The sequence below is a fragment of the Oratosquilla oratoria genome, chromosome 4, assembly GCF_046742065.1.
Source record: "Oratosquilla oratoria isolate Oo_2021 chromosome 4, ASM4674206v1, whole genome shotgun sequence".
NCBI classification, from domain to species: Eukaryota; Metazoa; Arthropoda; class Malacostraca; order Stomatopoda; family Squillidae; genus Oratosquilla; species Oratosquilla oratoria.
This window is the reverse complement of record NC_134780.1, coordinates 46,535,239-46,562,460: the sequence shown is the minus strand read 5'-3', so window position 1 is coordinate 46,562,460 and position 27,222 is coordinate 46,535,239. Positions and strand designations below refer to the sequence as shown.

The 27,222-nt window shown below is 38.6% G+C and overlaps 2 protein-coding genes across 10 annotated transcripts; both read left to right on the top strand.

Moving 5' to 3' along the window:
* Positions 1–546, top strand: LOC143024457 (uncharacterized). Its single transcript, XM_076183265.1, has one exon. It carries the CDS (start codon positions 1–3, stop codon positions 544–546), a length of 546 nt encoding a protein of 181 aa, XP_076039380.1.
* A 1,415-nt stretch (positions 547–1,961) lies between these two features.
* Positions 1,962–27,222, top strand: LOC143024854 (kelch-like protein 38). 9 transcript variants are annotated; one of them, XM_076184157.1, is made up of 10 exons: positions 1,962–2,141; positions 5,940–6,097; positions 9,904–9,946; positions 10,229–10,418; positions 12,059–12,147; positions 12,252–12,768; positions 17,124–17,232; positions 17,350–17,471; positions 18,722–18,931; positions 25,948–27,222. In XM_076184157.1, exons 2-10 carry the CDS (start codon positions 5,985–5,987, stop codon positions 26,376–26,378), a joined length of 1,824 nt encoding a protein of 607 aa, XP_076040272.1. In that variant the 5' UTR covers positions 1,962–2,141; positions 5,940–5,984; the 3' UTR covers positions 26,379–27,222. The 9 variants fall into 9 exon arrangements, with proteins under 9 accessions (XP_076040272.1, XP_076040267.1, XP_076040270.1 ...); XM_076184152.1 differs by having other exon boundaries at positions 1,963–2,141; positions 9,836–9,946; XM_076184155.1 differs by having other exon boundaries at positions 1,963–2,298.

Below are 27,222 nucleotides of genomic sequence, written 5' to 3'. Positions count from 1 at the left end.
ATGTCTGGCTTATACTCTGGGACAGAAAGTGCTGTAAAGTATGGAGGAAGCGTGTCTAGTTTCTTTCTTGTTAATTCGGGAGTGAGGCAAGAGTGTGTCCTCGCCTTAACATTTTTCAACACCTGCATAGACTTGGTATTGGATAGAGTTGTCGATCAATGTCGTTGTGGAGCATCTCTTGGCAATACCAAGGTCACTGACCTTGTGTTTGCTGATGATGCTACCCTTCTTGCGGAGATGTTGGAGATCTTGGTTGTAGGCCTCGAGTCACTGCACAGGGAGGCGAGACCATTTAGACCTGAGGTCTCCTGGACCAAGACCAAGGTTCAGGAGTTTGAAGCCTTACTGGATGACACAGTTCAGTCTGTTCATGCATATGGCATGGATACTGAGGTCTCGGAAATGTTTACATACCTTGGTAGTATAGTGCATAACAATGGTGGGTCATGTCAAGAAATACTTCGAAGGATTAACATTACCCATGGTGTTATGGACTCTTGTCAACCAGAGTATATGGCATTATCGTTATTTATGCAGGAGGATTAAGATTCGAGTCTTCAAGTCACTTGGGGTCCCTGTCTTGCTGTACGGCTGTAAGACATGAACATTAAATGTTGACTTGAAGAGGCATCTCGATGTTTTTGATACTAAATGCCTTCGGAGAATCATGGGATATAGTAGGAATGACTTCGTACCAGACCAGAGACTATACCATGGGGCTCAGTTTAGGCCAATTACCAGCATAATTCGTAAGCATCAACTCCGGCTATATGGGTATATGGCACGTTCCTCTGATGTTGACCCTATTCAGCGTTGTCTCCACAAGAGGCAACCCTCGATGGGGAAGACGAAGGGGATGACTACAGAATTCATGACTAGGGCAAGTTGATCAATCCTGTCGAGAGTTGAGAAGGAAGGAAGGAAGAATGGGACGGGTGTCTTCATGAGAGATTGCTCGAAGAGACCGTGTGGACTGGCGCCGGCGCATGAGTAAAGGAACGTGCTCATTGGCATATGCCCCTAATAGATGATGTTGATGTACTGATATAAGCAACGTATAGATACAGAAACAAATGCTACGATGAAAGTCGGCACATTACAGTAAGATTACCGTATTTTTTCTGGATTGTTTGAGTTTCTAGTTAGATAATGGATTACTTGTAGGGAAACGGAATGGCTAGCTTTAGGTGTGCATGGATTAAGTACTCATAGCTAAATGGATGGGAAAATTATAAATTTACTTTCAGCAGTGGTTATGGAAGGGAAGTACTGTAAAATCCAAGACGGTCGAATTTTCAGGATTTTTTTTTTATTTAACTATGTATAGAATTTCTTAAATGAATAAACGCATCAGGCTTGAGTCACATTTATTACAAATGTAGAAGTAATGATATTACAACATTACAGAGGGGCACATGGTAAATGGTCAGCTACCAATAAAAAATTGGCAAACAAATTATAACAATGAGCTATTGTAAGACATCGGTATCAGATTTCAATAATACTTTTATTCATATCATCACATGTGGAATATTCTCTCTAAATAAATATGTCACTTTGATAATTTCGACAATTTCATATAACTACTAATGTTTATCACAAATAAAAGGCATAATGTCTTAGATGACGGTTTTCAGAAATCGACAGATTCGACACCGCGTCTAGGGATAAAGAAATGTTCGAGATGGGTTGTTGGTCATCGCAGTAGATGGCATTTCTTCGAACTTTGTTGGGCTTTGTCGATTTTTTTCATGTTATTAACTTAAAGGTTTGAATGAGACCACCGCTTCAGAAAAAAAATAACAAAAATTATATTAGAAATATCGATGTCGGATAATCCAGTTCCAGTCTAATATTTCCATCAATAGTTATTTTTGTACACAAAATTAACCGTCCTCTTGAATAGTGTTAACAGAAAATAAACTATGTATATGTACTCCCTTGGAAGTTGTGACAGCCTCAAGTTCATAAACACGCAGATCCAAGTTCCGCAATCATCTCCATACCAAAACAAGCAAAAGAAAGCGGACTATAGTTGTTGATCGTAGTAGGGATGTGATTGAGTCTTACCAGGCTTAAACATAAGTTTCCGGTGGAAAATTGACTAGTTTTCCCTTGTGCGTTTACTGCAAGATGCAATTGTTAGTGAAATACAACCTAGAGGAGTGAAAAGCTATGAAGGAGGCATGAAAAACATAAGCATACAGATAATGATAATGAACCTTATCAGTTGTCACTTGTGCATCCAATATAACTTATCTTAAGTGAATGTGACAAGTGTTCTACTTGAAAGCACAAGTAATTTGTATTTCTTACTTGTCATTTAACTAAAAAAAACTATTGATTAGTATTTCAGTACTATTTTACCCATAGATTGAATATTTGGTATTTCCTCATAAACATGGTCATACTCATACTCATTTAATTTGAAATTATTCATACTCATACTCATTTAATTTGAAATTATATAGATTTATGTGCATACTGCATGACTCCCAGTCTATATTATGAATGCTGCTTTAAAACTTTAGTTCTTATCATTGTGCCAAAAATGAGAACATTTAGTTTTCAATTTACTTGTAAAGAGGGACAAAATCGGGAGTGCATGAATGAAGCCCTCGTAGTCTATATGAATAGGAACATAATTAAGCTCATTTACTTTTAGGTAGTACAAGTAACACATGCAAGGAAGTATAAATATATGCAGATAATCTGCACTCTGTGCATGTTCTTATTCTTTAAAGACATCATCCACTCATTTACTTCATTGGTCCTCAGTGAGTTGCAGTTCTTTTAGGCCTGACTGCTGACACAAGTTCTTGCTATTTTTCTGTCGTGTGCAATGTTCCAACAGTCTTGCCAATCGACTGTCCTCCTCATCTCCAGATCACTCTTTATATTGTCTTCAATCTTTTCTGAAGTCTTCCTGGTAATCTTTTGCCTGAAATGGGGACATCATTGGGCATGCTGAATTATTTATATTATAAATACTCAACACATGGACATCATAGTCAGTGGTTCCAATTTCAAAACATTTGATTTATTACCTTTTTTCATTTTACAAGTCCCTATGTTTGAAAAATTGGACTTCAAATTTGTGTAAAGAGGTTTGTTTACATTTTGGGCTGTCTGTTGAGCCATCTAATAGTTTCATGTTTTCCTCTTGTATTGCAATTACTTCTGTTTGACAAGCACAGTAGTAGTTTTGTTTTTAGTAGTACTATAAGCTATATTATTGAGGTATTTACCTAGTTGTATTTTGCGGGAAGGGGAGCTATGCTCGTGATGTCCCGCCATTGTATCTCGCAGTGTCTAGTTTGTTTTTAAACTCATGAATGGTTTTTGCGCATACTATTTCATTATCCAGTTTGTTCCAAGTGTCCAAAACTCTATGTGGAAAACTGTTTTTCTTCAGTTCTTTTCTATAGCTATGTTTTTTTATTTTCTTTCTATGTCCTCTTGTGTTTCTTTTGTCCCAGTTAAGTAAGTTCTCTCTATCAAGTATCTCTGTGCCTTTCATGATTCTGTAGATGGTCAATAGGTCACCTCTCTCTCTTCTTTGCTCCAGTGTCGGTAACTCCAGTTTAGCCAATCTCTCCTCGTATGATAGGTTTGCAGGTGTTGCTAAGATTTTGTATACTTCTTCTTTACTGCCTTGAATGATGTTACTCCTCTTCTGAAAGAGGTCCATTGTTTGATGTATTTTTACCATATGTTTGAAATCATATGGATAATGCTAGAGGCACTCTTTTATGACTTTAGTCCAGACCAGCATATTTAACGTACTGAAGTTATAGTTTATTAGACAGTGGTATACTGTCATCTCAAAGTTGTGATTACATAACATTTTCCTTTTCTTGGACTGTCTTAGTTTGCCCATCTGGTTGGCTCCTGTCTATTAGACAGATAGTTCAGAAACTGAATCAAGTTTTTATCTTGAACAGTTGGAAAACTCGTGACTCATTCCTTTATCCAGGGAATAAGTATAAATGAGTTGAATGGGAGTTATGTACCATTGCAGACCAGAAGTTGTGCCATTGCATATTGTATAGATCATACAGTGTATTACTTCATAACTGATTCATATATGGAATGCTCATTAGGAATGGAAAGAAAAGGACTGATTTGTTGTGCTACACAACAGTGAAGCAGTTCTTTCTTGAATAAGACAGTGGAAGTAGCTCTGATAAAGCTCAATAGAAAGGAGGGTTTTCCATCATCTATAAATCTAATGCTGAAGAACCTGCTTCTATTTTCTGCTTGATGATCTTAAATTGGTGACCCCTGGTTTTGTAAGCCATATAAGACCATAGATTCTAAAGGATAATAACAGATTTGTTGTATATCATCCATCAGCTGCCTTCCATTGATTACTTACAGTTATATATATATATATATATATATATATATATATATATATATATATATATATATATATATATATATATATATATATATATATATATATATAAACACACACAATACCAGATCATTCCACATCATTAATCCAAATTTCAGAATGGGTGAGAGCAAGGTTTGATTGGTTGTTTTAAGCCAGACCTGTATATGATGATATTACAGTCACTGTGGTAGTGTTTAGATTATTATTATTTAATTATTTTTTTCTCTTCAGAAATACAATTTTTTTTTTATTCTGTTAGCACCATAGGCCAGCAGCCTGTCAATAGAAATACAAGAATTTTAGAAATCCTAGCTAATGTCTGACAAAACCTAACTTAATGTAACATAGCCTAACAGAAGATACCTAACTTATTTTATTTATTTATTTATTTATTTATTTTTCCCTAAAACATAGCCATATGGATTTATATGGTGAAAATAGCATTTCATACTATGGTTACTCTATGATAAAGGTAGCTGCTTCATAATCATAAACCTTGTTTTGGGTGTCTCGTTGAGACAGTAATGTGGTCAGTCCATCTGTTGCCATGGTTCTTTCCTGCAGAAGACCTGTAGCCCTTATGAAATGAGCAAGTTTATGACAGTGTAATATAATGTACTTTGCATTTCCTGTGCTGTGGTTGCATGTAGTGCCTCTTGCTAGGCAGGTTCTGTGTTTGTGTTGTTTCAGTGAAGGGTAGTAAGTGACCTGAACATTGGGAAGCTGGTGTTCATCTTGCTTCTGAAGGGAATTTGATGAAGTATAGAATTTGGCAGTCTGTTAAGGAGTGTTTTTGTGATCTGTATTTATGTAATTTTGATATACAGGAAAGGAACAATGCTCATTGGATCCTGTCTCCTATTCTTTAGTTTTTTGTCAAACCTAGCCTCAAATTCATGTACAGTTCCAACGTAATCTATATCCTTGGTTTCCAATTATATTTAGATTTGAACTTGTGTATTTTTTTAGCTTGGGCTATATCACGTCCTAAGCTATTTCAAGCATTTATGCACCTACAGTATACGGAAAACTTTATTTCTTCGCATCATTTAGATATGTAGTCTTTCTTAATTTGCTCCCATGACCTTGTAAAACCCTCCCATCTTTAATCAGATCCTTTCTGTTAATGCAATCTACTGCATTGACAGAATAGATCTGCATATTTGCCTAAATTTATAGAAACAGAACTATGCTCATGGGCTCCCTATATATATATATATATATATATATATATATATATATATATATTATATATATATATATATATTTTTTTTTTTTTATATATATATATAATTCAGACTTAGCCTGTTTTTATGGTTTTAGATTTAACTATTCTATTCTTTAATTTGTTCCATAGATTGACACAATATATGGAAAATGTTTTTTTTTAATATCCATCTGATATGTATCTTTTCCTGTTTTATTACATGACCCTCTCTCCATTCATATATTGATGTCAGTAATTTCATACATGTAGATAAGTTGACTGATGAATAAAGGTTTCCAGATAGTAAAGTACAGTATTTTATTGTTTCAGAGGAAATAATGGAAGAGGGAAGTGATGCCGTTACTCTCCTTGTAGATGGTCAAGAGTTTCTTTGTAGCCGAAAGAAGCTCATTGAGAAGAGTGACTATTTTCGTGCAATGTTCTCAGAAAACTTCAGAGAAAAGGGGAAGAAAAGGATTGAACTTAAGGTTACACATTTTGAGAATTTTGTTGTTACTCCTGCTGTGAAAGAGGAGGAAATGGGTGTATAAAGAGAATGAATGTGTCAGAGAGGAGGTATTAAAGTTTGCAAAATAGTAACATTAACTGCTGTATTAGGTTATTAAAATTTGTATGTCCTAACTGATTAGTGCAAAAACATTGTTGTCATTGTATGTGAGGTCATTCAGTAAATCTGTTACCCTGGGTCTTTATTGCAGAAGACACAGCGAATAACTAGGGTCAGAAGCATTTCTGCGTTGAATATATATACATATATATATATATATATACACACATACACACACATGCATACACATACATGTCAGAGCTTGAAATTGTGGATAAAATGTAATACAAGACACCAATTAGGAAGAGTGACCATATACTAACAGGATTCAAACTAATAGAACATATTGATTTGAGAGGAATATAAAGAAATTAGAATTCAAAGAGCAATGACAAAGATGGCACCAACACTCTCTAAATTGACATATGAACAAAGATTGGCCAAACTGGAACTATCAACCCTGAAACAAAGAAGAGGAAGAGGAGATGTACTGACCATTTACAGAATTATGAAAGGGATGGAAGTCCTCAACAGAGATGATTTATTGAAATGGGATAAGAGAAAAACAAGAGGACATGAAAAGAAACTCAAAAAGGATAGTTATAGAAGAGATCTGAAAAAGAATAGTTTCCCACACAGAGTGGTAGATGTCTGGAACAAATTGGATGAGGCAACAGTGTGTGCAAAAACTATACAAGAATTTAAGAACAAACTAGATGCTGAGAGATACAAAGACAGGTCACTACGAGCATAGTTCTCTTTCCGTATAATACAACTAGGTAAATAGATACATATGCCAATGGCTTTTTCCCCCTTGCAAGGGAGGTAGCCAAAGACAAGGTCATAAATCCACAAACACTCACCCATGCAAATATTGTACCAATATATAAAGGAGGGAACAAGGAAAATCCAACTAACTACAGACTGGTCTCCCTTACAAGCACAATAGCAAAAATATGTGAAAAAGTTATCAAAAGTAGATGGGTTAAACATCTGGAAGAAAAAAATACAGGTAAACGTCGACTTACGATGGCCGCGACTTACGATGACGACGACGACGATATGATAATTTAACCCCTTCCATACGGTGCCGCACACGTAGGCGTCATGAGGAGCAAGTGGATTCGCGACGCTGCCATATCGGCGTCTTGATTATATTTATTGTAGTCGCCCCTGTGTTTTTACATTCTCTCAAATGTGCCCTGAATCCCATTCTCTGTGGTTTTCAAAATTCGCGGGTGAAAGAGAGAACGATCGATATAAGCGGTGACTATATTTTATGATGCGAGTATTATTATGTCACGTCGTACGGCTGGCATTGGCTGCTGCCCGCGAGATTTAAGGTCCGTACTGAAAATACATATTATAGTGTTTGAATATGGTAAAAAGGATAAAAATAATTAAATAAACTACTGTACATGTTTAATAGGCTATATTCAGTATCTCTGGTGGTTAATATACAGGTAGGCTAGGTACAGTGACCACGGAACAGAGTGATACACAAATTGGGGATCGACTTACGATGGCTCTATCGAAACCTAATGCCATCGTAAGTCGACGTTTACCTGTATACTGAATCCAAATCAATTTGGATTTAGACAAGGAAGATCATGTACAACAAACTTGATCTGCTTCTACTTGAGACTAATAGAAATAATACAAGAAAGGGATGGATGGGCAAACTGTGTTTTTCTAGATCTACAAAAAGCATTTGGTAAAGTACCACATAAAAAACTAATAAGAAAAATAGAATCAATAGGTGGCATCAAAGGAAAATTATTGGAATGGATGGAAAACTTCTTGGCTGGGAGGAAAATAAAGATGATATGGTTTAACGTCACAAACTCCTCCCATTGGAAGGCTAGGATGGTGCCCCTAACAGAGGACTTTGTAGTGTGGAATTTAATGAACCATGCCCTTCATTCAATTTCACTGGTGACAGGATTCGAACCACCATCCCCTCGACCTTCGCCTCAAAGAATGATGCCCTAACCCGCTCAGCCAGCGAGATAAATACTCGACTTGGGAAGAAATGATAAGTGGTGTCCCTCAAGGTTCGGTATTGGCTCCAATCATGTTTGCCATATATATAAATGACATGGATGAAGGTGTGGAATGTTATATGAACTTCTTCGCAGATGACGCAAAAATACTAATGAAAGTAAGTACAGGGGAAGATTGTGAACCATTACAGATAGACCTAGATAAAATCTGGAAATGGAGTCAAAAGTGAGAACTTTAACATCAAGAGTGTATAATGGAGTTTGGAAAAAGTAAAAATAGAATATTGAGAAATTGTAAAATTGGTGAAGAAGACATAAAAAAAGTGAGCTCAGAAAGAGACCTAGGTGTAATAATTAATCAGCAAAGACATGTCATCGGACAAACATATCAATAAAATAGTCGGAGAAACCTTCAACCTACTAAGATCAATGAAAGTGGCATTTGACTATTTGGATGAGGAGATGATTAAGAAAAGATTAGTTACACTGATAAGACCAAAATTGGAGTACACTGCAACACTATGGACACCCAGTACTAAAAAGAATATAAAGAAATTAGAAAGAATACAAAGATGGCACCAACACTCTCCAAATTGACATACGAATAAAGATTGTCCAAACTGGAACTACCAACTCTGGAACAAAGAAGAGAAAGAGGAGATCTACTGACTGTCCACAGAATTATGAAAGGAATGGAAATCCTAGATAGAGATGATTTATTAAAGTGGGACAACAGAAAAACAAGAGGACATGAAAAGAAACTCATAAAGGATAATCATGGAAGAGATCTGAAAAGGAATAGCTTCCCACACAGAATGGTGGATACCTGGAATAAATTAGATAAGGCAACAGTGTGTGCAAACACTATTCAAGAATTAAAAAAAAAACTTGATGCTGAAAGATACAAAGACGGGTCACCACAAGCATAGCTCCCTTCCCATATAATACAACTAGGTAAATACTAACAGTATATTACTCAAACATCTACAGTTTTCCAGCTGCACCACACAACATATCCATACAAAAACACATTCACACCCAGATCACTACAAGACCTACCACTGAAGACCCTTTTCCATCAAACCTCTCCAGACATTAGCCCCATAGAAAAATCCTTCACAAGAGAAGCAAGAACCACACTAGCTTGACTGCATTCATGTTGCTGTTCAGCACTAAGACAATACAAAAACACAGAATAGGCCTGACAACAAAGCAAAGTGCCTCTGGTACAGCCATTACTTATTTATAGTTGCCCCTTCACTTGGTCGAAGACGACTTCTGTTTTGTTCCATGGTAATGATGATAATGGGTGAGGATGTCATCTCTGCTGTCACTGATGCCATCTCGTGTAACTGTGCAGACTAATCCTTGATCTGCAGATATTGTTACAACAAACTGAACACCTTATTTTACACTGCCCCACCCTAACCATACCCAGACAACAACACATATTCCTTTAGTGACTTCTGGGCTGATGCAGTGGCTGTTGCCAGTTACTTGGAAACCATGAGCCTCCTGCAAGAGAAACCCAGGGCAAAAGATTGATAATACTTGAGTTCTTTAGCATAGTGAAAGCTTCATCCATTAATCCATTGATTATCTATCTTGTTTTACAAGGATTTTGTTTCTATAGCTCATATATTTACATTTTCAAGGGAATAGATGCCAACTGTGTGTCAGTGTTGCTGGATTATGTAAAATCAGGAACCTATTCTGTTTGTAGCGAGAATGTGCTGTCCTTGCTACAGACTTCAGCAATGCTTCAGGTGAGTTTTGAAGATTTTTTGGAATATGCTGCACTATTTTCTATATAGATTTGATGGGGGGGGGAGGCTCCAAAGGAACATGATATTAGGTGGTTTTTAATTTATGGAATATATGTTAAAAGATGTTTATTAATTGTTTGATTTTATGAGGAGGATATTTGATATACATTATAATGAAATAACATTAAACCTATATGTTGGCAGTAATTAAAATTCTCATATGACATATTAAATGTCTAACTGGAGTGCACTGAACAGTATTTTTTACCCATTTTATTTAAGTTTCCAAGGGTGCAAAAGGAATGTGAGACTTTTATCACAGCATCAATAAGTGTTGATCTCTGCCTAGAAGTGTATCACACCACCCATGCTCTGGGGTTGTTACACATTGCACAGCCAGCTCTTCTGTTTGCTCTCTGGAGGTTCAATGATGTTGTTCAATCCAACTGTTTTCTGCAGCTTAGCATTGAAGGTATGTTCAAGTAGTTGATTGAATACATAAAGATATTAGGTAGCCATGGTCTGTTACAACTAAAAAAAAAAGAAATGTGAAAAGAATGATAATTGATGAATTGAATTTTCCTGTCTGAAAACCTGCAGCCCCACAGTAACCAGTAATGACATTTGTGTTCTTTGCCTTTAATTTATCTGTATTATAAGATGTACAAGGGGAGGGGGTGGCAGTATGTTGGAAGTAAATCTTAGAGGAGAGAGGTTAGAGAGAGTGAATAGTTTTAATTATTTAGGGTTACATATATTAAGAAATGGAGGCAAACTGTAGTGATGGAAGCAAGTAAATGTCTGGGGGGATTAAAAAGTGTTATGAGAAATAGGCATCTGGAAATGGATGCAAAGAGAAGATTATATGAAGAGGTGATTGTGCCTACAACACTGTATGGGGCATAGACTTTGAATTTGAGAGAGGCAGAAAGGAGAAGTTTGAATGTTATGAAGTGTCTGAGAAGTATGATGGGGGTCACAAGATTGGATAGTGAGAAATGAAGAATAGAGTGGGGATAGAAAGGGACTGGATGATAAACCTGATGAAAGATTATTAGGATGGTTTGGACACATGGAAAGAATGAGTGAAGAACGCGTAGGAAAAGAATGTGGAAAGTGGAGGTGAAATAATTAGATTTGAGTGTATGACCAAAAATGAGATGAGTGGATGGGGTTTTGTCTTGTAAATTTGGTGTTAACACCATGGCCTGTCTGGGGACAGGCCACCTTATGTAGGCTATGGTCAGAAGTGCATTTGAAGTTTCTTTGGTATGTTGTAATGGCTGTGATTGTGAATGGAGTTTGAAATCAGTGTGATCAGCATGACCATATTGATTATGTGCTAGGATATGTGACACTGATCTACTGTACCTGTGATGTCTGCCATTGCGGAGAGAGATAGGAAAGTTATGAAAGTATTTTTTGCACTGACTGGGGATCAAACTTGGACCTTCCGCATTCCAAGGCAGAAACACTACCCATTGCTCCATGCAGGCCATGTGGTGGAAGAGGTTTTGAGGAAAAGGGGTATTTCTGCTTAGGAGAAGGCAGGAAATAGGTGCAAGTGAAGAATGGATACTTTAGATGCATCTCAAAGGGGTTTCTCCCCATCTTCTCTATTTATTGCATGAGGGGAGGAGAAGGGAGGGTTGTCATGTGAATGAAGTGGCCCTGCTGTGGATGTACTGTGTCTTGCTGCATTGCTTATGATCCAGGCAGTGAGCAGAAGATAGGGATGTCCTATCATCCATGAGGAACTAAGATGAGACAGAAACAATGAATGGTGAATGAGAGTGGGTGGATGCCTCACCTGGCTACTTCCCATATAAGGGAGAAGAGATCCTTGGTATACAGATAGATAGACCTTACTTTTGTCCACATTCACTCTCATCTTTCTCCTCTCACATGCCTTCTCAAATTCCGCCACTTGTGGCTTCAATCTGTGCTCCTACTCAGTTACAAGTGCAGTATAATCGACAACAACAACTGACTTGCTTCCCTTTCCGTTTACTCACACTACAAATCCCTGCTTCTTGCATCTACTGTCTTCTCTACCCTATCCCTATATATGTTGAACAATTATGGCAACATTTGTTTGTTTTAACATTTCAGAAGTGACTCATTATTTAAGTGACGAAGCTCTAAATGCAGGCAAAGAAGGGGAGTGGAAAGTGTGGGAAGCCATAGATAAATGGATTGAGGTACTCTTTTTCATACAGATAGTGCATTATACTGGATTCATGTAAAAAATTAGATGGTAACATTCATATAACATGTTCTCAAACAATTTGTTTGTCACTTTCAGCATGATGAACTGGAGAGAACAGAACATTTAAAGAAATTAATCACCTGCCTAGATTTTCACAGACTTACAGTAAATGACATTTCTAATATTTTGTTCTACCCTGTAGTAAGTGCACAAAGTGAAATAGTACAGTTATTAGAATATGTTCAGAGACTCAAAAGAACAGTTAAGTGTATAAAAGACTTAAACTCAGTTTTGGAGGACCCAGAGACTGAAGATGAAGATGTTGTTAAAAGCATAAGAAAAGATGCTATAAAGTGTTTAAGTAAGCCATCAAGAAAGCTTCCATTTCTTCCATGTGTAGTAGGGTTTCAAGAAAACAAAAAATTTAAGAAAAAACTAAAAACCAGTGACGATGAAGATGAAGATTCTATATCAGTGAGTAGAAGAAACAAAAAGTTGATGCCTGTTGTTTACTTATACAACTGGAGAACCAAGCAAATTCAAGTGGAAGTTGTACTCGACAAATTATATGAAGGACCAGTGAGTTGTTCTGGTTATCAGCTGTGTTCTGTAGGTGAGTTTGATTACTTTAAGGAAGATCGCTCTTTTGTCGGTATTTGTATTAAAGTTTTAACCTTCTCATTGTTAACTTTATGTATGGTATGAATGATATTCTGATGCAGCCTGAAGGGATTTCTCCCAGTCTTCTCTATTTTCTGCATGAGGGGACAGGAAGGGGGGTGGGGTTGTCATGTAAGTGAAGTGGCCCTACCATGGATGTGCTGTGTCTTACTGCATTGCTTCCAACCTGGGTAGTGGGAAAGAGAGAGATCACCCATTATCCATGAGGAGCTAAGATAGAGGGAAACAGGGGTAGTGGATGGGAAGGAAGCCCTTGGTATATAGATAGATTATGAATACTCAGTACTAGTAGTTACTCTCTGCTTTGAAATTTACAATAAATTTAATTTTATCTCTTGCATTGGAATTTTCTTGTGTTGTCCCTATCACTAAAATATGTGAATCGTTTGTCACCAAGTAAACTTTATATAAGATGTATGATTGGAATTATAAAAGGAGTTAGATGGTCCATTTTTATCTCAGATTTATCATAAAAAATAATTATAGCTTTCTTCAAGTAGCCACATATAGAACATTAATTGTGGACTTAGGTCATATTTATTATTGCCCACTATTCAGGAGAGTAGTTATTGTTCTTTTTCTTCTTTGGGTATTGTTAGATTGAGGCTGGAAGAGAAACTTCCTGATGCTTCCCAGCTAGGAATGGTCTTTCTTTTAATCCATACAGTAGGCACTTGATTTATTAGAATAAGACGAGGCTGATTCCAGTTAATCAAGGTTCATGGTAAAGAAAATTTCCATTGTACAGCATCTGATTTTGCTCAATTTCACAATCTTCTTTCTCTCCAGGAAGCTTCTCTTTCAGCCTCCTTCACCATTTACTTTACATTGCAATGTTACTGATTGCTAATATAATAAAGGTGACAATTGTATGTTTTCTGATGAAGAGTAGTTATAATAGAATAGCTGATGAGAGTGTTAAATGCGTCTCTAAGGAAATGTAATGTACTGGTGAAGAGGAGTGCAATTACACATGCATTTTACAAAGAAAAAGGGAATAAGTATGAATGTAGTAATTTTAGAGGGATCCATCTGTTTAGTAGGGTGCTAATTGAGAGGATTAAGAGGGGAACAAAAAGAGCAGTTGGGAATAGCATTGTGTGTGTGTGTAGGAGAGGAAGGAGGTGCAATGGTCAAGATTTTATAGTGAGACAGATAATTGAGTAATAATAAACTCAGAAAACATGATCAAACCAGTTCACAGAGTCCGAGAGTAATTCGTGTACAACCACAAAAAATATGTGTAATCAAGATGACAATGCCAGCATCTTCACATACCCTCTCGTGCCTCATGACGCCTACATAGGCGTCATTGTACTGATGTGGTTAAAGGGTGGGCAAGAGAAAGTGGAGAGCTTTGGGTATTTGGGGAGTGCTGAGATGGTTTGGGCATGTGGAAAGAATGTGTGAGGAAAGACTATCAGGGGTGGTGTGGAAGTGGAAGGAGTGAAGTTGAGGCAGTGATCAGGAATGAGGTGGATAAACAGGATGAAGGGGGCATTGGATGCAAGAGGAGTATTTGTCAGGTGGGGGATAGGTGTGAATGGAGAATGGTTGTAAATAGTTCTTTCAAGGAACTATTTAGTATGCTATGTATTTTGTCTGCCAGTTCATTCCTGCATTCTTTTAGTATCCAGTTTGCTATTTCATCTGGTCCATGCGATTTTCTGACATCAAGATTACTCAAGTGTGTTAATATTTCATTCTTTGTTACTTCTATTTCTTCCATAGGGGGGACTTTCTCTTTCCATTCGTTCTCTTCAGGTTGTATGTTCTCACTTGCAAACACTGATTTAAAATGTTTGTTCATAATTTCCGCCATTTCCATTTCCTCAGTGTATTCAACTCCCTCCTGTCTTAATTTCTCCAAGTCCTGTTTGTTTTTCAGTTTATTGTTTACAAATCTGTAGAATAGTTTCGGTTGATCTTTACACTTTTCTATGATATCTTTTTCATATTTTCTCTTTTCTTCTCTGCACATTTGTACATATTCATTTCTATAGCAGGTATATATTTTCCATTTTTCAGGTCTTCTGTCTTTTTTCCATCTGGTCCAGGCTTTGTCTCTTTTGTCTTTTAACTCCCTACAGCTTTTGTTGTACCAGCATTTTACATATTCTTTTTCTTGTTTTTGTCTTGGGACATACTTTTCCACTCCTTTTTTGTAAATTTTTGTCAAAATATTCCATTTCTCTTCTACTGTTGTTTCTTCTTTGTATATTTCTTCCCAGTTTTCCTTTTGAAAGAATTCTCTTATTTTATCAAAGTTTGTTTTTTCATACATCATTCTTCCTTTTCTGTATTGTTCATTTCTTTTCATATATTTTTCTTCATTAAGTTCCAGTTCAATCAATATGTGGTCACTTTTACCTATTGGTGTTTTATATTCAATTTTGTCCACTATTCTAGGTTCGGATGTAATTACTAGGTCTAGTTTCGATGGCTCTTCTTCATTTCTATACCTAGTGTTCTCCTGTATCCATTGTGTCATTGTATGGTCAGTAACCATCTCGAGTAGAGCGTTTCCCCATGAGCCGTCTCCACCCTTTACTGTCATTTCTTCCCAGCAGATTTCTTTGCAATTAAAGTCGCCCATCATAACTATTTTTCCTCCCTCTTCCATTATCTTGTTTAATGTTATCTTTGTGTCCTCTAACATACTTTTATGTTCACTCTCTTCCCATGAGGCTGTTTTTGGGGGCACATAATTTATCACAAACTTTCTGTTCTTCTTATTTCTGTCTTCTACTTCCATCATTATCATCTCTACTGTATTCTTTCCATATGTGACACCCTTCATGTTTATATCCTTCTTAGTCAGGAACATAACTCCACCCCCTTCCTTTTTCACTCTGTTTCTAATCCAATAATTATATGCATCATGTCCTACACTGTTGGGTGGTAGTGGACCTTTTAATTTTGTTTCTACAATTCCTATTATGTCTGGTTCTTTTTCTTTCAAATAATCATTCAGTTCATTCAATCCTGTTATTAATCCATCTATATTTGTGTAAGACACTCTTAGTTTTCTGCCACTTCCATTGTGTTCTCTGTTTCCCTTTTGTTTTTCTCTTGTATGTCGACTTTCTTTAGTTTCATATTCACTACTCTCCAATAGAATCTCTCTTTTTCTGACTCCGTTCTTATCTCGTTTTTTTCCTTTGCTTCAAGTCTTTTCTGTTTTTCTTCCTCTCTTTCCTCTTTATTCATTTCCCTTTTTATCCATACCTTTTTATATTGTTCACTTGTTGCTAGTTTCCCTGTTTTGGATAAGATATTCTCAGCCGTAGTTTGTGACCTGAATTTAATCTTGATTGGTCTGGTCTTGTCTGTACTATATTTCCCTAGCCTGAATTTCTCTTCGATTTGTTTCATTATTTCTGGTTCATCTTCCTGAACTAATTCTAGTAAATTTCTTACTTTTTCATTTTCCTCTTTGATTCTTGTGGTTCTATCTGTCTGCTAAGTCTCTTACTATATTCTCCTTCTGTCTCATCACTTTAATAACTGAGTTTTCAGTTTGTTCATTCATTTGCTGTCTGATTATGTCAGTGAATGCAACCTTGCTATTTTCATGAATTTTTTTCCAACCCTCCTTGTTCTCCTTATTATTCTCCTTTAAGACTTTATTCTCATCTTTTACTTCTTTTAACTGTTGTTTTAATTCTTCAATTTCCTTAGTTAAGTTTTTGTTCGCCCTCTCTAGTTCTTCCAATTTTTCCACTCTTCGTATAATACTGTCAACATGACCGAACCTACGCTCCAAGTCCTCGATCATCTTATCGACCTTCTCTTCTAGTCTTGTCAGTCGGGGGGGGGGGGTCCCCCCTCCTTCTTTAAATCCCTGGAAAATATTCTCATCACTTTCTACTGTATTGCTCTTGTCTATACTTCTAATCTTTACATTTTTATTAGACATTTCATCATCATCGGGAGGCCTTTTGTTTACCTTTCGCCTGTCTGCCTGGGCCAAGTCTACTCCTTTCTCATTTCCTTCCATTTCCCTCAGTAATCCCTCCCCCTTTCCTCTTTCCCTACTTTCCTACTACTCCACGAGCAATTTCCCCCCCTCCCTGTAAATACAATAGGCACTTCTCTTTGCGTTGGGATCCACAAACTTCAATTCTCTTCAGAACGTCTTCTAAGCCGTCCATTCGTTGAAGTGTGTGTGTGTGTTTGTATGTATACTTGTTTTATGTATTTTGTAATATGCTTCATAAGTTTTTATAGATTCCAGAAAGAACAATCAGCCATAATAAGTAAATAAAATTAAGATGATTGTTTTAGGTCCCTACATCTATGTCACGGGTGGAGAATATATGTTGGGGCACAGCAATTGGAATAAGGCATTGTGGTGCTTCGACAAAACCAGGAGAAAATGGATCAAAGAGGATACGTATGTGCTTTCTCGATTTGTTTTTGAACAGTAAGTCATCCCTCCAAAACTCCAGTAAAGGAGGATTTATGTATATACACTGTTGGACTAATTCTTTCTTTTTTTATTTATTCATAGTTTACCAAGACCTCGTCGTCACCACATGGTTTGTGTCTTGGATGATATAATATACCTTATTGGAGGGTATGGCAAATACAGAATTATTCAAGACTCTGTGGATTCCTTTGACACATCAAGAGGTAATTTAATACTCGGTATATTAGCATTCATGTGGTTACAAATGAAGGTAGTTATTGTAGGAGAGAAGCCAAACGCAGAGTATGGGATCCAATGTATTTAATGTTTCGCACAGCAGGGCTTCTGAAGAAGCCCTGCTGGGTGAAACATTTAATACATTGGATCCCATACTCTGCGTTTGGCTTCTCTCGTACAGTGGTGTTGCAGCCGTTGCTGCTTTTACTCAAGGTAGTTATTTCATAGCAGCATTACTCCCAGGGTGGTAGATGGGAGTGGAATGGGTGAGAGTGGGTGTATGCCTTGACTTGCTGGCTCTCTTATAAGGGCAGAAATCCTTTGTATATAGATATAGTACATAGAAATAATATTACATCCTGTAAAGCACAATTTGGTATTTATATGTATTCTTGTGTATGTAAATATACAGTAAAACACCGGTAGAACAAAATTATAAAAGGAAAAGGGTATCTTTAGTAATTATATTATTGGTCATCTTTTCTGGTGTAGTCTTAGTTAAGATTAATCAAAGGTACTGCAGTTGGCTAGATACTGATGGATAGATATCCAAGCCCCAACCAATGTTTTGGGTATTCATCTATATACTATGTTGATATGTATAATATGTAAGTCACAAAGATAGAGAAATATAGGGGAAGGAAGAATTATCATGAGCAAACAGAAAATATGTCTCACCAATTCTCTTCTCTCTCTGTTCTCTTTATATTTATACAAGTCAGTATTTTTTCTTTTCCTTTTTGAGACTATACCACTGCTGCATATTTAAGTTCTCCAAGTCTTTTCATCATCTCAAGTGATGGGGTGAAATGCCACTCATATGTTCTTCAATGGAGGATGGGTGCATGTTCTGGGTGGCTACTTCCTTTATAAGGGAAAAGAGGCCTTTTGGTACATAGATCAATCAATCTGCAGTGTCCATTTTGCAAACAGCTACACCATGAGTCAAGACAGCAGAAAAGAGGATGACTCCACCCCAAGAAGATGTAAGGCAGTTGCTCAAGCTCCAATGCTGACATCAAATTGGATACAATATACCCCACCTCCTTAATTACATGCACTGAGGGGTTGGCACCTGGTCTCCATTCTGGATTAGAGAGTTGGTATACAGATAGATACAATAGGAAGAGGAGGGGAATAGTTACAGCTTTTTTCATGTAAGAAAATGAGGGGTAGATGCTGTTAGCCAATCAGTGTTGGGTCTTACAATGAATTTGTGTTATTTTCTTTTGTATAGGAAGGTGGACTGAATGTCCACCTTTGCCACAACCAGTAGGGAGTGGAGCAGCCTGTGCATACAACAATCAGATTTGGGTTTTCAATCATGATACCCATCTCTTCAAGTATTTCCCAGGAAGTAGGTATTGGCAGACCTCAACTCTTCCACAGTGCCAGAACCAGAATTTCAGAGCTGCCTTACCCTATGGGGATTATATCTATCTCATTGGTGAGTATATCTATTGTTTCTTTTTAATCCAAATGCCTCTTGCTGAGTGATACATTTGAAATTTCTAAGAGAGAGCTTTAAGGATGTACATACATACATATACCAAGGGCTTTTTCCCCCTTATAAGGGAGGTAGCCAATGTCAAAGGTATAAATCCATGCCCACTTATTTCATCCCCACATACTCCACTCCCATTCACCACACCTCCCTCCCTCTTTTCATGGCTTCTGCATCTCGCCCACTGCCCTGGATCGGAAGCAATACAGTAAGACAGAATACATCCACACCAAGGCCACTTCATTTAATCAGTGCCCCTCTCCATCCCCTCATGCAGAAAAAGAGGAGATGGGGAGAAATCCCTTCAGACTGCATCAAAATATCATTCACTCTTACTCCCTCACCCCCATCCCCAACCCACTCCCTTCCATGCATCACAGCATCATCCATACACAACCATTCTCCACTCAACTCTATCTTCTGTCATCTTCCATCCTTCCTCAACAGACATTCCCATCATTCACAATGCCCCTACTACCCCATCCATCCATATCATCCTTGGTCAACCCCCTATGTTCACTCCTACCTCTGCCTTCCACACCTGTTTTACTAATCTTTCTTCACTTGTTCTTTCCATGTGTCCAAAACATCCCAATATTTTTTCATCAACCTTACCTTCCAACTCCCTTTTCACCCAGCTTTCTTCCTCACATCCTTGTTTCTCACTCTATCCAGCCTAGTTAGCTATACCATACTTCTCAGGTATTTTTCTCTCAAACACATTTAAACTCTTCCTCTCTTATGTCCCATGTTTTGGCCCCATACAGTGTCAGCACAATCACCCCTTCATGCAATCTCTTCATAGCAACCATGAGTATTCCCAAATATCTATTTCTCATTGCATTTTTTTAATCCCCCAAGGCATTTACTTGCTTCTCTCAATCTACATTCTACCTCCACCTCCACTCCTTTTCTCACCACATTCGCCCCCAAGTATCTAAAGCTATCCACTTCCTCCATCTCTCCCTTAACACTTGCTTCCAGTTTGCTGCCACTTTGTCCCCTTGTACATCTCATCACCTTACTTTTATCCACATTTATCTTCCACTTCCTTCTTTTGCACACCTTCCCAAACTCTGCCACTAACTTCCTTAATACCTCCTCTGACCCTGCTACAAGCACAGTATCATCAGCAAACAACAACTGGCTCATCTCCCACCTCTCTCCACTCTCCCCAGCCATCTCCTATCCCCAGCCCCTCACAAAGTGTGCAAAGATGGTGTGTGGAACAAGAAGGATGGGAGGAAATAGAAGGAAGGATAGTGAGTGGTACATACATATACCAAAGACTTCCCCTTACACGGGGGGTAGCCAAAAAGAAAAAGGCATAGAAACCACTCCCACCCATTCCACTCCTTACATATTCCACTCCCCTCCACCCACCTCCCTCCCTCTTATCTTGGCACCTCCTGAATGATGGGTCATCCCTGCATCCTGTCCACTGTCTTGGGTCAGAAGCAGTGTCACAAGACACAGCACATCCACAGCAAGGCCGCTTCATAAAATCAGTGACCCCTCCATCCCCTCATCCAGAAAAGGAAGATAGGGAGAAATCCCTTTGGGCTGCATCAAATTTTTTTCTCATATACACTTCCTCACCCCCCCTCCCCCACCCACTCCCCCTTCATTTATCACAGCCTCATCCATACACAACCCTTCTCCATTCACCCCTATCTTCTGTCCTCTCCCGTCCTTCCTCAACAGACATTCCTCTCTTTTGTAATTCCCCTTTCACCCCATCCATCCATCTCATCCTAGGACGCCCCCTCATATTCACTCCTTCCATCTCTGCCTTCCACACCTCTTTTACTAATCTTTCTTCACTCATTCTTCCATGTGTCCAAACCATCCTAATACTCTTTCATCAACCCTATCCCCCAGCTCCCTCTCCATCCCTGTTCTCCTCCTCACCTCCTCATTTATCACTCTATCCAGCCTATTAACCCTTATCATACTTCTCAGACATTTAATCTCAAGCACATTCAAACTCCTCTCTTCCTCTCTCATGGTCCATGTTTCTGCCCCATACATTGCTGTTGGCACAATCAATCTTTCATATAACCTCCTCTTAGCATCCATTCCCAGATGTCTATTTCTCATTATACTTTTTAATCCACCAAGGCATTTACTCGCTTCTCACAATCTACATTCTACCTCTACCCCCACTCCTCCCTTTCCTGCAACATTCGCACCCAAGTATCTAAAACTATCCACTTCCTCCAGTCTTTCACCCTTAATGCTCACTTCCAGCCTGCTGTTACTCTCTCCCCTTGTACATCTCATCACCTTACTTTTGCCCACATTTATCTTTAGCTTCCTTCTTTCACACACCTTCTCAAACTCTGTCACTAATTTCCTCAATCCCTCCTCTGATCCTGCTACAAGCGCAGTGTCATCAGCAAACAACAACTGGCTTATTTCCCACTTTTCTCCATTTTCTTTAACCATCTCCAACCCCTGACCCACTACCCTTACATTCACCTCTCGCACCACCCCATCCATGTATAGATTGAACAGCTAGGGCGACATAACACATCCCTGACAAAGTCCCACCTTTACCTCAAACCATTCACTCTCTCCATTTCTAATCCTAACACAAGCTCTACTACTATCGTAAAAACTCATGACTGCTCTTAACCCATATCGGACACAGAGCCGAGATATCGGTTTGTTCGACAGAGTCCTAATGACGATATTTCGGCTCCGTTTAAATTTCGCGGTTCTTAAAGATATTTCTGATTCTAATTTAATTTTTCTTAGTTTCCTTTTCATCAAAAGAAAATACAGACTCTAAGCTTTATTTTGATGTATAATCATCCATATTATGTTTAATAACAAGTACATTTGTAAATAAAATTAAAATGTGAGTGTATGGGCCATTGTATCCATTGTTTTTATGAACGCATAGCAAATGCTTTGTTTACATATGTGCTCCGGGCAATAAGGGTTAACAGCTTTCCTCCTATCCCATATATCTACAGTACCTCCCACAGTGCCTTCCTGTCTTCCCTGTTTTAAGTCTTTTCCAGATCCTTAAAAGCCAAAAAAAACATCCTTACCTTTTCCTATAGCTTTCTCACATATCTGTCTTATCACAAAAATCTGACCTACACAACCCCTACCTGTCCTAAAACCACACTGTTCCTCACCAATTACTCCCTCTGTTCCTCTCCTAATCCTCTCAATCAAGATCCTCCCATAAGCCTTCCCAACTACACTCAACAAGCTGATCCCTCTGAAACTACTACACTCACACTTGTCCCCCTTTCCCTTGTAAAGCAGAACTATATAGGCACTCCTCCAGTCCTGTGGCACTCTACCCTCTCTTAAACAAACATTAAATAACCTCACCAGCCAGTCCACCATAACTGTACCTCCTTTCTTCAGACATTCTGCATGGCATCCATCTAACCCAGGTGCCTTACCTGCTCTCATCATCTTAACAGCTGCTTTCACTTCATCTTTCCCTATTCCTCCTCCATTTTCCTCACTCATCCCTCTCATTTTCTTAGCACTTCCCACTGCAACTACCTTTCCCTCCCTATCCTCCTTCACATTTAGCAACTCCTTAAAATACTCTGCCCACCTTCCTCTCACTGACTTCTCTTCCATTATCATCTCTCCATCTGCACCTTTTACCTTTTCTTCTCTACTTGATTCGCCTCCTCTTCCTTTTTTAATTTGTTTCCAAAACATCTTATTACTTTCAAAAATTTCTGTCATACTCTTACCCCATTTCACATCTGCTCTCCTTTTTGCTTCCTTTATCTTATGCTTAACTTCCCTTCTCTTTACTTTGTACCTCTCATATGATTCCCTCGTCCTAATTTGTAGCCAATCTATGAAAGACTGTATCTTCTCTTCTACACTCCTCTTTGCTTCCTCATCCCACCACTCACTACCCTTCCTTCTATTTCCTCCTGTCCTTCTTGTTCCACACACCATCTTTGCACACCTTATGACTCCCTCCTTGAATCATCCCCATTCCTCCTCCACTCTTAGTTCTACCCTGTCCTTCACTCCCTCCCACTCCTTTCTCAGCTTCTTATACTCATTCTCCTTTTCTTTCTCATCTAAGCAGTTCACTCTAAGTACCTCCCTACCTTCTGCCCTTTTCCTCTTTCTCCACCTATTCTCCACTCTCAATTTACCTTCCACCAGAAATTGATCTGATATTCCCCCACTCTCTCCCCTTAGAACATGTACATCCTTAACTCTTCCTACCATACTCCTGGTCACCACTATATAGTCCATTAATGCTCGTATCTGCCACCCTTCCATCCACCACCCTCTCCCATGTGTACTTATGCTTGACTTTCTTCCTAAACACTGTATTTGCTATCATCAACTCTCTTTCAAGACACATCTCCACCATCAGTTCTCCACTGCGATTTTTACCTAGAACTATATACTTCCCAATCACTCCATCTATTGGTTCATTTCCTACACCTAGCATTAAGGTCTCCCAATACAACTACATTGACATTTCTCCCTAATCTCTCTATGCACTCATTTATATCTACCCAAAAAGCCTCCCTTTCCTCTACGCACTTCTCACTACCAGGAAATGAAGAGGTTATAGACAAGAAGAAGGGAGCTTTCACAGCTTGGTTACAAAATAGGATGAGGGAGTCATATGAGAGGTACAAAGAAAAGAGAAGAGAACTAAAGCTTAAGGTAAAGGAGGCAAAGAGGAGAGCAGATGGGAAATGGGCTAAGAGTATGACAGAAAATTTTGAAAGTAATAAAAAGATGTTTTGGAAAGAAATTAAGAGAGGAAGAGGAGGTGAATCAAATAGAGAAGAAAAGGTAAAAGGTGCAGATGGTGAGATGACAATGGAAGAGAAGGCAGTAAGAGGGAGATAGGCAGAGTACTTGTATTTTAGGGAGTTGCTAAATGTGAAGGAGGGTAGGGAGGGAAAGGTAGTTGCAGTGGGAAGTGCTAAGAAAATAAGAGTGATGAGTGAGGAAAATGGAGGAGAAATAAGGAAGGATGAAGTAAAGGCAGTTGTTAAGATGATGAGAGCAGCTAAGGCACCTGGTCTGGATGGATGCCATGCAGAATGTCTAAAAAAAAGGAGGTAGAGTGATGGTGGACTGGCTGGTGAGGCTACTTAATGTTTGTTGGAGAGAGGGTAGAGTGCCAGAGGACTGGAGGAGTGCCTGTATAGTTCCACTCTACAAGGGAAAAGGGGACAAGTGTGAGTGTAGTAGTTTCTGAGGGATTAGCTTGTTGAATGTAGTTGGGAAGGCTTATGGGAGGATCTTGATTGAGAGGATTAGGAGAGGAACAGAGGGAGTAATTGGTGATGAACAGTGTGGATTTAGGACAAGTAGAGGTTGCGTAGATCAGATTTTTGTTGTAAGAGATTTGTGAGAAAGCTATAGAAAAGGGTAAGGATGTTTTTTGGCCTTTTATGGATTTGGAAAAAACTTTTGATAGGGTAGACAGGAAGGCACTGTGGGAGGTTATGCAGATATATGGGATAGGAGGAAAGCTTTTAGGAGCTGTCAAAAGTTTTTACGAGAGTAGTAAAGCATGTGTTAGGATTAGAAATGGAGAGAGTGAATGGTTTGAGGTAAAGGATGGGTCTTTGTCAGGGATGTGTTATGTCGCCCTGGCTGTTCAACTTATACATGGATGGGGCGGTGCAAGAGGTAAATGCAAGGGTGGTGGGTCAGGGGTTGGAGATGGTTAAAGAAAATGGAGAAAAGTGGGAGGTGAGCCAGCTGGTGTTTGCGGATGACACTGCGCTTGTAGCAGGATCATAGGAGGGATTGAGGAAGTTGGTGACAGAGTTTGGGAGAGTGTGTGAAACAAGAAAGTTGAAGATAAATGTGGGTAAAAGTAAGGTGATGAGATGTACAAGGGGTGAAAGTGGCAGCAGACTGGAAGTGAGCATTAAGGGAGAGCGACTGGAGGAAGTGGATAGTTTTAGATACATGGGTGCGAATGTTGCAGGAAAGGGAGGAGTGGAGGTGGAGGTAGAATGTAGATTGAGAGAAGCGAGTAAATGCCTTGGTGGATTAAAAAGTGTAATGAGAAATAGACATTTGGGAATGGATGCTAAGAGGAGATTGTGTGAAGGAGTGATTGTGCCAACAGCACTGTATGGGGTAGAAACATGGAACATAAGAGAGGAAGAGAGAAGGAGTTTGAATGTGTTTGAGATGAAATGTCTGAGAAGTATGATAGGGGTTACTAGGCTGGATAGAGTGAGAAATGAGGAGGTGAGGAGGAGAACAAGGGTGGCAAGGGAGTTGGGAGATAGGATGGATGAAAGAGTATTGGGATGGTTTGGACACATGGAAAGAATGAGTGAAGAAAGACTAGTAAAAGAGGTATGGAAGGCAGATGTGGAGGGAGTGAACATGAGAGGGTGACCTAGGATGAGATGGATGGATGGGGTGAAAGGGGCTTTGGGGAAGAGGGAATGTCTGTTGAGGAAGGATGGGAGAGGACAGAAGACAGGGGTGAATGGAGAATGGTTGTATATGGATGATATTGTGATGCATGAGGTGGAATGGGTGGGGGGATGGGGGGTGAGGTAGTATGTGTGAGAAAAATTTGACACAGCCCAAAGGGATTTCTCCCCGTCTTCTCCTTTTCTGCATGAGGGGACAGAGAGGGGAGGGGGTCGCCAATTTAATGAAGCAACCTTGCTGTAGATGTGCTGTGTCTTGTGACTGCTTAGACTGACCCAGCACAATGGACAAGATACAGGGATGACCCATCATCTAGGAGGTGCCAAGATAAGAGGGAGGGGAGTGGAGTGTATTGGGGATGGAATGGGTGGGAATGATTTTTATGCCTTTGTTTTTTTGGCTACCTCCCTTGTAAGGGGGAAAAGGCCTTGGTATGTGTATGTATGTATGTCTTGAGTAGCCCCTATCCCTCCCATACATGAGGAAGGGCTCTTTTGGTATGAGTTTTACATGTTTTCTTTTTTCTTTGACAGAACAATGTAGCTACAAGGTGTATAAATTCTGTCCTGATTCAGAAAAGGTTCATGTGTTTGGGCAGTTCAGAAGTGCTCCTGTGAATGTGTGCCAAGTGGATGGAAAACTGTACAGTTTCAGTCATGACGATTTCGATGACAGCCACGTGATTGAAGTATTAGACTTGAAAACTGAAGGCGATCACCCACAACAAGGGCAGACTTGCTCTAGTAAAGACTCGTCATTTACTGATTCTTGTGAAAAAAGTGCCATACAGGAGCAGTCAGATTTAGAAGTTAGTCAGCAGGAACAATGTTCTATAGCTACTACCATCAGGATGTCCCAGGAAGAGTGGCAAGAGACAGAAAGTGGTCCTCACATGTTCACAATCTGCTGTCCAGCTGATGTTACTTTTTGCCTTGGCTGCTTCCCTCTTCTTCAGTATGCTTAGGGATAGGATACATGAGAATGAATAGCTAGAGGGAGGTTGCACATTCTATCTTAAAACATGTTTTATATTGTAAAAAATGGGACTGTATCAAATGCATATGTGATAAATGTGATATTGTACACCTACGTTTTTGTATGTAAATGTATGTCAATATGATTCCTATATAAATATTGTCAAATAGTAGTTTAAAGGAAATAAACGTATACTAGGCACCAGTAATAAGTACTTAATGTTTTACACCAATGAGAGATGGATAATTCATATACATATGTGTTATGAAATTTTCACATATTGAAGACGAGCTTTAACATGTATTGAATTTACTTGTGAAATTGCTTTAAAATAGGTAGCTCTCTGTTATTCATAATGTTTTTGAAAATAATTACACTAATGTAAATATAGAAGTTAGTCTTATCACATAGCCTTTGACCTGAATGATGTGCCAAGGGGCAGGGATGACTTCATCCACAAGGTCCTAAATTGGGAGGGGCAACAAATGAGCTATGCATGAGTGTGGGTTGGTTATATGTTTTAACTCTGCCAATCCCCATATATGGGGGTTAAAAGGTCTTTTGGTATGGATGTATATAGTACTTAGTTGAAAGCTCTGTCATTTTGCAATTATCTTTTTATTAAAACAGGGCATGTAAATATATCCACATTGTTTACAAAAAGTTAGAATGTGAAGATTAGCTGGTTAAAACTAAATCTGGCAGTTCCTGCAATGTACTGATGATTACTTTCCTAATTGGATTGCAATTAATTTTACTACAAGAGCCAGTGGCTAAGAATAGGATGTTCTTGTTCATCATCCAAAGTAGCTGATTAACAGTGATACTGTGAC

What these genes read in the sequence shown, in the direction of transcription:
- LOC143024854 (XM_076184152.1), top strand. Translation starts at nt 5,948, where the DNA reads ATGGAAGAGGGAAGTGATGCCGTTACTCTCCTTGTAGATGGTCAAGAG. An exon ending in AGACTTCAGCAATGCTTCAG is followed by an intron (nt 9,947 to 10,228) that starts GTGAGTTTTGAA and finishes ATTTTATTTAAG; the next exon opens with TTTCCAAGGGTGCAAAAGGA. An exon ending in AAATGGATCAAAGAGGATAC is followed by an intron (nt 17,233 to 17,349) that starts GTATGTGCTTTC and finishes ATTTATTCATAG; the next exon opens with TTTACCAAGACCTCGTCGTC.
- LOC143024457 (XM_076183265.1), top strand. Translation starts at nt 1, where the DNA reads ATGTCTGGCTTATACTCTGGGACAGAAAGTGCTGTAAAGTATGGAGGA.